Source organism: Amphiura filiformis, chromosome 10, assembly GCF_039555335.1.
Source record: "Amphiura filiformis chromosome 10, Afil_fr2py, whole genome shotgun sequence".
Lineage (NCBI taxonomy): Eukaryota > Metazoa > Echinodermata > Ophiuroidea > Amphilepidida > Amphiuridae > Amphiura > Amphiura filiformis.
The window spans coordinates 32,656,431-32,670,066 of NC_092637.1; the positions used below are offsets into that span (position 1 = coordinate 32,656,431).

General features: G+C 36.9%; 1 protein-coding gene across 3 annotated transcripts in view; it reads left to right on the forward strand.

The window, feature by feature from the left end:
- The first annotated feature begins 7 nt into the window (after positions 1-7).
- Positions 8-13,636, forward strand: part of LOC140162760 (MFS-type transporter SLC18B1-like) — a 223,089-nt gene continuing 209,460 nt past the window's right edge. For 2 of the 3 annotated variants that reach the window (XR_011860341.1, XM_072186054.1), the window contains exons 1-8: positions 8-197; positions 4,919-5,161; positions 6,032-6,127; positions 6,898-6,971; positions 8,135-8,282; positions 9,594-9,662; positions 11,219-11,306; positions 12,172-12,311. Coding sequence is in view for 2 of the 3 variants with exons in the window: in XM_072186054.1 (XP_072042155.1) it covers positions 4,952-5,161; positions 6,032-6,127; positions 6,898-6,971; positions 8,135-8,282; positions 9,594-9,662; positions 11,219-11,306; positions 12,172-12,311 (825 nt within the window). In the remaining variant the exon portion in view is untranslated. The remainder of the gene's footprint in view (positions 198-4,918; positions 5,162-6,031; positions 6,128-6,897; positions 6,972-8,134; positions 8,283-9,593; positions 9,663-11,218; positions 11,307-12,171; positions 12,312-13,636) is intronic. The other variant, XM_072186055.1, reaches the window with a different exon arrangement.

A 13,636-nucleotide genomic window follows, 5' to 3' on the forward strand; every position in this document is an offset into this window, starting at 1 on the left:
CCATTATTGCACCAGACATGGAAATTGGGTCATTTGGGTGAACTTTTCAGGTCAAATAAAAGCTTAAAATCACGTGAATCACAGATAATTCTAACAGACCAGGCCTTGAATAGGTACGTCAACATAGCTGTCAGAGTGTTATTCGAAATTTTCCATTCTTTGATAATTTTATGGAAGCTTAAAGTTGATTTGAAGAGGTAAGCTTATAATATTGCAGTGTGACTCACACTCACAGCAGCCAGTGCATGCAGTGATTTTAAATAGACCTAAGTTTCAAATCAAGATCGGAAAACCGCAGTATTTATTCCGTAAGCTAAGGGGTCAAATTGGTGCACAAGGAATCAAGCGGAATCATCACGTAGACTTTTGAGTGAAAATACAACATATTTAGCCAAAATCAATATCATGAGTCATCACACATGTTTTCTTTACAATTTTGGCACTTCACAATGTGAGTTGTGACATTAAAAGAAAGAAAAATACAAGTGTTTGTCGTCTGCGGCACATTCGATTTGGTCTTTGTGTGGTCTTTGCAATATAAATATCAATCTCTTGCACAAGCCATACCCAACACTTGACGTGTCTTTCCACAGTACAGATTTGTGTTCAGACGTAATACTAGTAGTAGTACCATACTATAGAACTTTGTGTGTGTGTCAGCGGCGATGACCCGGAATTGTAAATGGGGTCATCCATAACAAACTTTGGAAAACTTCGATTTTAAAAGGTCTATACTGTAATGTTCGTGTGCGCCGAGGGTACATTAGCATAAAAAAACAGAATTGAGATAAACAACAAAGTCAAAGATTGGTTGATCAACGCTCTTGACAACAAGACGGTTGTTGAGGGTCGTCGGCATGGACGTAATAAAAAAATACGCATTGCGTATGTACCGTATTTCGTCGGGGGCGTTATATTTTCCCAAGCCAAGGGGGGGGCGTTTATTCAAGGTCAATTTTAGAACGATAATTCCCGTTAAAATCATTAGTAAACTAAAAACACACGCTAAAATGACGAACTATGAACTAGAAACACTGACTTTTGGCTCACTTCCGGGTTTCTGATCCAGATTTTCGCCAATTATTGACGCTATTATGGACCATATGCGCAACTTGGTAAGCTTACTACACAAGATAGCATGGAAATATCGGCATTTTTGAAACATCTTGGTTGAAAAAAGTGGTGGGGGCGTTTATTTGAGGGGGGGGGCGACTATTTGACGAAATACCGTACGGTATATACATACATGTACCAGCGGTCGAATTCGATGGTATCGCATCGCATTTTGCGATGCAATTTCCATTAACTGCTATGCACTTTTCCAAAATGCATCGCTAAAAGTGCTATACATAAATTTGAGCTAAATTTCACGTCGCATTTGCTCAAAAGTCCCCCAATGCATCTCTATTTGCGAGCCAAATTCCGCAACACGTCGCATTTACCTCAAAACACATCCCCGGGAACACATCTGGATGATCTGGAATTCCCGAAAATCAAAAACATCGCGCAGTCGGTATTTGCTCATTCTCGTTACATCTAAGATATGCTGTATTCCAGGCCGCGACAAATATTATTTTTTAGCTTGCCCGATCGGGCAGGCAATAGTCAAAAATTGGTTGCCCGAAATTGCCCGAAAATTACCCATATTCCCGGCAACAATTGTCAGCAAATTCACATCATGCAGTGCATGTAACTCGTAGTCGTAAGTACGTCAAATTTGGCAGTTTCATTCTTGCGGAAAGCCGATACTTTCTCGGTTAAGTTGATACATAAATGAGTATTCATGAAACCACTATAAAATAAACATTTCATATGCATTCAATACTGTTTGTTTCTTGTGGAAAAATGTGCATTTATGTGAAATTTTGTCAGTAAAGTCACGGCGATTTACGTATTTTGCCAACCACTAACACGTCTCAATCTCGATGTACATGCAAATACATGGTCATTGACGTTATAAAAACTCATTATATATGCACGAAACAGTTTCTGTAATTGGCTAAACTATAGTTTACAACCAATACGTCACGAACATCATTTCATTAGCATATATGTCTGGTATGGATATGAGTGCTACATGTAGCATCGGAAAAATTTGAGGGCCGTTTCAAGAAGTTTTCTACTTGGTTTCGACTGTTTTTTACTTCTGTGAACACGCCAGGTTTGACAGAAATACTCCTTTTGGCATCATCAAGCTTTAATTGGTTTTATTTTAGTCTTGCCCGATCGGGCACAGCTCTTCAGAGTTTTAGTTGCCCGACAAAAAATTTGATTGCCCCGGGCTATCGGACAGGCGATTTGTCGCGGCCTGCTGTATTCTGTTGCAAAAATAAGACAAAGCAATGTTGGGTACCATATTGCAGAATCTGTCGTGGTTGATTGCTTATGTCATGCTTATGTTTACTAGCGTTACTCCCCCCCCCAATTATGCGAGAGAATATCGCCATTGCACGCACCAACTATACACATTATTATGTTTTGTTTAATTCAAGTGTGTAAAAATATTGGATCCAAAACATAATAATGATAAAATTGGATGTTTTCGCCCAATATTTATTGGTCTCGCTATGAGTTTTAAAATATTGGACTCGACTATGTCTCGTCCAATATTTTAAAACTCATAGCTCGACCAATAAATATGGGCTCAATCGATCCAATTTTATATCAAAATCATAACACATGTTCCTGGTGAAGCAAGTTACCAAAACCATAAGATCAGCGACCTTCGGAAGCTTGCAATATTTTTACGGGGATGAGATAATGTCGAGATAATGTTGAACAAAAATTAGGTGAAAAGTTTACTGAAATCCTAATCTGGTTTTATCGTGTTTTTTTTTACGGGGATGAGATAATGTCGAGATAATGTTGAACAAAAATTAGGTGAAAAGTTTACTGAAGACCTAATCTGGTTTTTTTCATCTGTGGTATTTTTGCTGTTCTTTATGGTCGTGGAGCGACTTTACCAGGTTTGCAAAATTGCAACATTATTTTTCAATGCTCATTCCTAGCGGTAAAAGTATAAGCCTACCCTTTTTTTCAAATGCTATGACCTTGCTTCGTGCATATAATTATATTTGCTAATTGCCCTCAAACTCTGCCCTCGAGCGTGACATGTGGGCTTTATAGCCGAGATTTGATGACAATGACAGAAGTTGTACATTCGCTACGCAAATATAAATATTGCACAAACTGCTATGCAAATAAATTGACTGAATTCGAACCCTGACATGTACGCACGTGACATCGTCACGTCAAGCGTTGCACAGGACCTTGTGGAAAATAACATGCGCTGGATGGTTAGCATTGATTTTACTCAAGATTAAGGAAATCTGCAAAATATTACACTACATTGTACATGATATACATGAGTACAGACGACAAGAACTATTTTAGTATTCGGCAAGATTCTTTCAATGTCCGACAGATCTCCCTGATTGCATAAGAAGAACTGGGTCACATGTTGATGATGTTGCTGTGCCCCTCTTGGTCATTTGGGCAAAATAACATTTTTTGGGGCCAAGACAGAAAAAAATTTCATGGTATCATGTTGACCTATTATTATTTGTGCGATATACATGTACATAAACTGAAGTACATGTACATGTATTCGCGCATTCCAGTGTGCACAAATTTTAACAGGGATAGTGTAAAATAAAAAGCTTAAAAGCTTTTTATTTTACACTATCCCTGTAGTTATTTTGCTATCTACCGTATTTCGTCAAATAGTCGCCCCCCCCTCAAATAAACGCCCCACCACTTTTTTCAACCAAGATGTTTCAAAAATGCCGATATTTTCATGCTATCTTGTGTAGTAAGCTTACCAAGTTGCACACATGGTCGATAATAGTGTCACTTTTTGGCGAAAATCTGGATTGGAAACCTGGAAGTGAACCAGAAGTCAGTGTTTCTAGTTCATAGTTCGTCATTTTAGTGTGAGTTTTAAGTTTACCTAACGATTTTAACGGGAATTATCGTTCTAAAATTTCCCTTGAATAAACGCCCCCATTTGGAAAATGTAACGCCCCCGGGGGGCGTTTATTTGACGAAATACGGTATATGATTGGGGTGAATTTTATTGGGAAACAGGTGGAGGCTCCTTTCCCCTTTCCTTTTCCTTTGCATGAATTCCAGATTTGTCAGAAGGGCACTTTTTTCTTTTCTTTTTTGTCAGGGGGCAAATGAGGTGCCGATGACGTGATTCAAGCCAATCAAAACCTCACTTCAGACTGCATTTTAAATATTGCTCTGCGTCAGATGAATTTGCATCACAACTTTCAAAATGGGGTGCTTTTTGTCGCTTGTCCTGAGTATACAAGTGAATTTGGGGGATGGGTGGGTGTATGTGTTGAGGGGTGTTTGGGTGGGATTTTTGTTTTTGTGTAGAAAATCCCTGGTCTAGTTGATTGATGCACTTGTAACCAACATTATTTGTTTTCTCTTATTATACAATGTACTATGGTACTTATTCTGCCCACCCATGGCAGGGGGAACCAACAGTTGCCTTTGTGTTTTGTTTTGTTTTCTCGCCTTTGCTGGACTACCATTTCTTTTTGTGCATGCTTTTTTCATCACTCTTGGTACTGGTAGTGCGCAGCATTTGCTCTTTTTTAACAGAGGTATCAGTTGGATCCTGTTGTCATGATGGGGCAGTGTTATTTAAATCTCATTCTGATTGCATCTTTGTATCTATCTTGGTTACCGCGCGCGTAATTAAGATGGGGTCTGGTGGACCATGTTTGTATGTTCTTTTTTCACTTCCACCAGGCCCAAGTACAGGTGAATAAAAATAGAAGTTACAAAAAAATGGGCTGCAAAAGTGCAACCCAAGGTAAAAAAAATAATTAAAAAAACTGATAAAATTGCATTATAAAAATAAATTATTTCGAAGACTGTCTATGTATGATGTTCTTTATTTCAGATCTAGCTTGCAATCAGACTATAAAACCTCACTATGGATGACATAGATGATCACATAGATGAAGTACCAATCATTGGACATGATGGTTCGATCAACCCACCTACCGATGAACAGGACTCGAACCAGACCCAGCAACAGTCTTCATTCACCAATTACCAGAAGCTGACATTCATTGCTATGTGTTGCACATACCTGTCATCTATGATGTCGTTTTCTATAATTGCACCATTCTTTCCAACTGAGGTATGAAGTTTAAATTCTGTTCTTTTTATTTTTATTACATTCTGTTCTATTGCGATACTTTTTCCAATTTTAGAGATGAGTAACCCATTTGAAATTTCCACTCCCTATATGGGAGATTAAGGTTGTGTCTTCCATAGGGGGTGTATGGATTTCAACAGGAATAACCCATTTGGCAGCCTCACCTTAATCTAAACGGAGGTACTGTACACAGACTCCTGATTTCTTCAGACTTCGCCGCATGAAGGAAGAGTGAGAGAGCGAGTAATGCCATGATGTTTTGGGCTACCTCACCCCCACTTTAATTATACCGGGTACCCCAACAAAATGCAGATTTTGGTATACCACTATAATACCAGAATTCATAATTATATAACAATATTTATGCTAATATACCGGTAGTGACATTTTAGTATGACACAACATGTACCATTTTCTGGAGTGATACTGCCTGCATATTTTTGTGATGTGAAATAATAGATAATGCTAAATGTTGCTTTAAAATTTACACCTTAGGGAACAAATCAAAACTTTAATGACGTCCTATAAACAAAACTCTTTTAGTTTGGGGGAGGGTTCAAAATGCCTATGTTTGTAAAAAACATTTTAAAATTTCAGTCAAAGTTGATTTTTGGGGTTAGAATTTTCAACATCTCACACCTACGGATATGGAGGGAGGGTTTGTCGTTCCTCCTAACAAAAGCACTTTTGTTTAAATGTGCTCTTGCTTTAAAGGTATTTCCTTTACATGTATATTTAAAAGTTGCATTTGCCTGTCAATGGATATGTATAGATCGGTTTTTGCATGTATCTGAACATTATAATTTTGTAAATGAAGTGATAATAAGATACAATTTGATTATCTCTTTACAGGCAGAGAAAAAAGATGTCTCACACTCCCAGATCGGATTCATCTTCTCCGTTTATAACTTGGTGTGTTTCTTTGCTAGTCCTCTTTGGGGGAAACTGGTAAGATGGCAACTTTAGTCCTACATGTAGTCCTGCAAGCAAGACTTCAGTCTTTGTCATAAACATAATGACATCTACGATACGGACCTGAAGTCTTGCAGCGGTACATATACATTGGGATGCACTGTACATTTGTGACTGTACAGCACAAATGAGCCGTAAATTCTGTAAATTGTATTCTGAGTTACAGTGTAAAATGTGCATGAAGGGTGTATTCATAGGTATCTCTATAGCTGGCGCGACATCTATCTCATTTTGATAGTCAAATACCAATCAATAATCCTATTGTTGAAGAGGATAATAAGCTTCTACCTCAGGTGGCTATAGAATTTTTAATAGCTCTGGTCTTTGTTTGCTTTGGCAAAAATCCTGTTCAAGTGGTAGGTTACCAGGCATTGTATTTTGTATGTATAACCAACAATTAACAATGAGAGAACTTTCTTGAACCTTGTTGACTTGGGGATGATTTGAAATGACCGCCAATTATGACTGTTTGATATTTATTGCCAGCAATGTGGAAAAAGAGACACATGTAGAAAGGAAAAAAGATACCATTTTGTTGAAGGAGCAAAGTTCAACAAACCATAACCCCGATATCGTTTGAAGTCAAATAATATACCATTTTAAAGCTTATGATGTATATTTTCTAAACGCGAAATAAAACAAAATTTACTGGGGAGGAATTTACAACAGGTAGTTCTCATGGGGTTAAGCTACAGTAATGTACTAATGTTATGTGTATACAATGTACATGAATTCTTTATAATCAGATCCCTGTTATTGGAACTAAGTTCACATTCCTCGCAGGCTGCTGGGTAGCGGGAGGCTGCAACGTCATATTTGGGTAAATATTATTTCTAATAACAATAATCTATATAATAATCTGTTGTAAAACACGTTTTTACTTCTAATAACAAACCTACTAAACGGTTGTTATGTAAACTATAGTAATTTTTAAGAAAAGGTGAAAAATGATGGCGTTATCCAGACAGGGTCTAATTCTGCATAAAACTGGGCAACGTTATTTCTATAGATATGCTGCGCAAGCATTCAAATTGCATTGTATTGCATCGTAATTTCATTTGTGTCTATGCTAATTATGTTTACACAACATGAACTCACACATGTTTTCAAGCAAATTCGCCGATAATAGGTGATCAAAAGCGATCGGAATGTTACGAAACTACAGATCCAAAAAATCCCGGAAGCTTGTCGTTTGGAGCTCTAGCTGAAATACAGCAAGATAATGTAAGATAGTAAATGTAAACCTGTATTTTAGCTAGAGTATCTCGAGCTAGCGTTATCTTAAATCTTATTTGCATCTTTACAACAGGTAGACAGCAGCATGGATACTGATATTGGACTCATGTCATTTTTGACATTTGCTTAAAAAGTTACCTTTTTCAGAGTCTTGGTTAGCAGCGACGTAGCTTTTGACACCATCACGGCGTCTCTATTCAGCGTGACCGGAGGATTGAAAACACTACACTGAATGAAGACGCTGTGATGGTGTCGCAAGCTACGTCACTGCTAATGTTAGTTTATATGTTTTGTTAGAAAATTAACAAATGAACACATCAAACAATCGTGGCTCAGTGCAACATAACTTGTGAATCGGATTATTTGGGTACATGCCTCAATATGAGGTACAAAACATTAAAATCTGTCCACCCAACCTTTAAAAAAGTCCATTGTGGCATGGCATCATTCATCACCCCGATATCTTCATGGCAGAAATCGCCATGATAGTAGGGTGAATCCAGTAGTTTTTCAAAAGCCATGCATGACCATTTTTGTGTAATATTGAGAGAATGGCCAAGGGACTTAGGCTAAAAGAAATTATGATATAGGTGGTACATTTCTTTGCATGTGCCGTAGCCACTCATCCGCATCTTTCATGTGAACATGGTAAATATAATTTAGTTCCAGAAGTGAATACTACTAACCTCGCATATCCCAGCAGGAATAATAATATTGGTTTATGTTTGTCTGTTTATTTGTTTACAGGTTTTTAGATCAGCTTGAATCTGGTACCCAGTTTCTTGTTTTCTGCTATGTTGTGAGAAGCCTGGAAGCCGTCGGGGCAGCAGCCTCAATAACAGCTGCTATGGCCATTGTTGCTAATGCTTTCCCTGATAATGTAGCCGTTGTTATGGTAAGCAGACCGTGCCGTTTGAGGCGAGCGATCGTTCTCGCTCGCCAACACTCTCCCAAATTCAATTTCTAATGAGCGATTTTCTACTCGTTATAGACACTAAATATTGCTCACTGCGAATCACCATGATCATCCAATTTACATTCAAGTTTTAGCACTTTCAATGTATACATTCGAAATATTGTAATAAATTAGCCTTAATTCTTGAAAACAAGAGAGAGTGTCAACAGTCCGTAAGTATTTCATATTGGTATGAATGATCTCTCGGACCTCGGATAGAGAGTGATTCAATCACTACATACTACTATAGAGTGATTCAACCACTCGCCTAGCACCTATAGAGAGTGTTTCAAACACTATCTACTATTATAGAGTGATTCGACCACTCGCCTAGCATCATGCTAGAGAGCGATTGACTACTCACCTTTAAAATCTAGACGGCAACTTCGGCAAGGCCTGGGAAAGGGAAATACACATACAAACACACCCCACTCCCCCCCCCCACACACACATTCTTGTGCTATGGCCCGTGTTGCTAATGCTTTCACAGATAATGTAGAAGGTTTTATGGTAATGGAAATGCACATACACCCATCTATGTGAACTCTCGATATAGAAATCACATACTTTTGAAAATTGTCCATGTCTTTGTCCATATGGAGCAAAATATCTCCATAAGTTCGTTCCTGAACTCATGATACCCAATGGGACCACACACCATAAAAACACCAAACACTGCACAGGGTAGAAAAAAGTGCATGTTTATGATTTGGAGTGTATTACGCAGAGACACAGCGCTAAGACGTTGATCTATCCCTGTCCCGTCATATCCGGATGGCATCCCTTGAATTTAGTAGCCTCTGAGCACTATTGGGATTAGCCTGGCTTCGGCCGAATGTTATAAATAAATAAATAATTGACTCAGCACACTTTACAAGTTGTCGCACCTACATCATTCCATAAACCAGTAAACAATAATACAGGGACTTGCAGATAAGAAGCGCACGCCCTACATTCCACAATAGACCTTTGCAGCCAGGATCAGCTCCCCAATTTTGTACGAAAGTTACAACAAGACAGTTTAGCATTAAGTTCCTTGTCCAGGGGAATTTCAAGCTTGATTTTTACATAAGAGCGTACTAAACACCGCTGGGGTAGACCCATGGAGACCTGAACTTCTTCTTTTTGCAAGCAATTTACAGCAATTTCATATGCCCTGGTTTATTTTTCCGTATGAGCTTTGTTTTGTGTGTACGGTCTCCACAATGAAAAATATATCATAATTTAGTCATATTTCATTTGTCATAATAGGGATGGCTTGAAGTCTTCAGTGGTCTAGGCTTTGCAGTTGGGCCACCCTTAGGTGGTGCACTTTATCAGGTAAGTCGAACAGTTTTAAATATTTCTATTTTTATTTTTTTGCACTACCATGCATATTTATCGATATTGGGCTATTACAAATGAGCTCAATATGCAATAAAATGGCACACAACTACATGTATACAGCACAACAGGCCACCATATCCAATCCCTATAGCAAGTTTGAAGTTGAGTGGTCGCGGTCTTTGTGATTAAACTGCAGAGTGGATTAATGCAAATGTAGGCAAAATATGCAAATATGCTCATTAATATTCATAAATATGCAATTAACATGACACGAAACTATACAGCACATCATGCCATCATATCCTTTACCAAGTTTGATATAAAATTGGACGGATTGAGTGTGATACCTGAATTTATCGGTCGAGCTAGAGTTTTCAAATATCATGCGAGACGAAGTCGAGCGTGATATTTGAAAACTCTAGCGAGACTGATAAATTCAGGTATCATCTAAATTATCCGTCAATTTTATCATTATTATGTCTTCAGAATCTTTTTTGGTCAAAAACATGATTTTAGTAAAAAAACCATGATTTTTGGTCAAAAATGCAACTCTTGGTCAAAAATGATTTTTGACATGATTTTTAGTCAATTAAGGTTATTTTTTGTCAAAAATATGATTTTTGGTCAAAAATGTGATTTTTGGTCAAAAATGTGATTTTTGGTCAAAAATGTGATTTTTGGTCAAAAATGTGATTTTTGGTCAAAAATGTATTTTTTGGTCAAAAATGCGATTTTGGGTCATGGCTTGTCACATTTACGCATGAAGTATATGAACTATGCACTCTTATGAAGAGGCTACAGATATGAAAAAACCCTGTAGCTCCAGGTGACCGATACACAAATTTATCAGACAGCCGGGTTATGTACAAAGTATAGGAGCCAAGATTCTGAAGACATAATAATGAAGTTGATCGGTTATTGCATTTGAGCTGCACAGTAGATTAATTGATTTGCTTCTGCCCAGATAGCTAAACAGGCAGCCAGCCAGATAACCATTTGGATGATAACATGATAAGCCCCACACATGTATGGGGGCCAATTCCGCCAAATGCATTTTGCAATTTCAGGAAATAAAGAGCTTATTTCCAAACCGTGTTAAGTCCACGACCCCATGTGTCTTATTTATTTGTGAGATACAATCACAATTACTTTGACAATTTTGACATTAGCATCAATGAGTTGTACCATCAACAAGCTATTATTTACCATAACAATGCTGCATAACAATATGCACACTATTGTTCTCATTTGGGAAACAAAGGCCTCACACAGTATTGTTATTAAAGCGTCCATCCACTGTTTGCTTTGTAATGGTGCATCCAACTGAAATTATAATACCTAGCATCACAACACATTGCAATATCGCTGGGAAATCAGAAACATGGGATAGTGGACTTAACACGGTTTGGAAATGAGCTCTTCAAATACTTTTAATTGAAATTTTAACATATTTTCTTAAAATAAATAAGGTTTGCAATAAGATCGTAAGAATGAATTATTTTTAATAACAGTTACTGGATAATGTTTTTGTTTGGGTCTATCCATTTCAGCTTGGTGGTTATAAACTCCCTTTTATTGTACAAGGAGGAATTGTTATCTTAATTCTGGTTGTAAATATATTTCTTCTGCCAGGTCAAGGTAAGCTAGGCAACGCACAATTTTTACTCTCATTTTCAGTGGCAAAGTTCAGTAACCTTAAGGGCTCAGATAGTGACATTTTCACATATTTTTTGTGGGAACTGACAGCACATCAGACATATCGAATTGCATTTGAATACGAGGAATGTCCTTCTGATATCAAATAATTTTGATTTTTTTTAAAATTCACGATACACATTTTATGGTAAATTATTAAAAATTGATATATTTTTGGCATTTAACAGTCCTCGAAGTAAATTGTATAAATCTTAAAGTGTATGTAGCTAGGATGAAAAGCTGTCCATTATATGAAAATTATGACCTTTCGTATTGAACATATAGATTTTTCTTCACAAAAACACCAAAAAAATGGGGTCTTTTGGGAAAAAATGAATATCTTCAATATGAAAGGTCAAAATTTTCAAATGATGGTCAGCTTGACATCCCAGCTACATACAGTTTAAGTACATATCATTAGATTTATAAAGTTTACTTCGAGGACTGTTAAATATCAAAATATCAAATTTTAATAATTTGCCATAATATTGTATTATATCGTGAATTTCACAAAATATTATGAATTATTTGATATCAGAAGGACATTCCTCGAGTTCAGAATACAATTCGATATGTCTGATGTCCTCTCATGTCCCACAAAAAATACTGTCCAAACATTGCTATCCGATCGGATTCCTTAAATAGCACAAATGTTGACCTCATCTTGTTGATACTGAATTTTGTTGAGCCTAATATCAAACAATAATTTGCATCTATATGTTTCACTCCTTGTTATTGTTGTGATTTCAACTTATTCAGCTCTGCATCAATTTATCCATCTCTGCGTCGTTTTTTATTTATGTTACAGATTCAAATTCCTCAAAAGAAATGGGATCTTTTCGTGCATTATTTAGAATACCTGCCGTATGGCCTTTATCATTTGCAATTTTAGTCGGTAGTGCTGCCTTGTCATTTCTGGATCCAACATTATCTCTTCACTTACAGCAGGTAAGCAATATGACCAGGTAACAATCAGCGGCCAGGGGGGGGGCAGAGTGCCCCCCTGACAAAAAATGAAAGAGAAAATCAGGAGGGCAAAGGAAAAGAAAAGGGACAAGGAGCCCCTTTTCTACCAAAATTCAGCCTGATCATGGGCCAAAATAGTGTAAAATACAAAAACATTTTGAAGCTCAAAGACATACAGTTTCTATGTATTGTATGATGCAACTGTAATTTTTTTCGTCTGTACCCCCAAATTTAATTCCCCCCCCCGACCAAAAAAAGCTGGCTACGCCCTGGTAACAATATTAAAAGAAGAAAGGGAGCGTAAGTGGGATTCCTGTATGGAGCTTTTTTATGTGGAAAACTTTTTTATGTGGAAAATATGTTGACATCTTTCGGCCAGTGGTGTGACCAGACTTTGATAATTGAAATGACTTGGAATGGAGTTACATTTTTGTGCTGCTTGCTGTGCTCTACAGGAATGAATGGTAGATAGAATCTTTATACTGCTCAGCCTTATATACAGCTTGGTGTATTTGAGCCACCCCAATGATAAACCACATGTGGATAAACTAACTGATTAAAAAATGTTATGTAATAATGTTAGAATGGAACCTGAATTAGTGGTTTAAGATTTATTCCTTTTTCAACTGGAAACTGGACTTTCATCATTCATTCATTCATTCATTCATTCATTCATTCTATCTTTATTCTGGTAAGCTCTTTCAATACATAAGTACTGATCTCCCAAGAGGTCCAGATCAGACAATAATTACAAAACAAAAATGCAAAGTATACTATAATACAAAAATGACGATATGAAAATAATACAGCAATGAAATAGCCAAAAATGCAATTTACCTAGCGAGATACAAGAGCATTATTTTGCCCAACGACAAGTTTCAATGAGGTGAAAAACAACAGGACAAATTATGGCTATTGCATCTCTGTATGGTTATCAAAGATGCCAAGAATATGTACAGTTTTAAATAAATTAGTGCAAAATATTTTCTTAAATTAAACTGCATACATTATACAAGCATGAGAATAAGATTATAATAAGATGAATCAATTTACCATTATATATCATATTAAACAGAATTACAAAATGTATCACAGTATTGTTTAATTAAACAGCAACAGAATTTTTGAACTCGTACATACTCATGGCCATGAAGTTTGAATGAATGTTTACTGGAAGATTATTCCACAGTACTGCAGCTCTATAATTGAAGGTTCCTTTTCCAGCAGAAATATTCCATGCAGGAACAATCAGGGCATTATGAGTTTGACTTCGAGTACATTTGTCATGAGTTGAGTGTGTAAAAGTG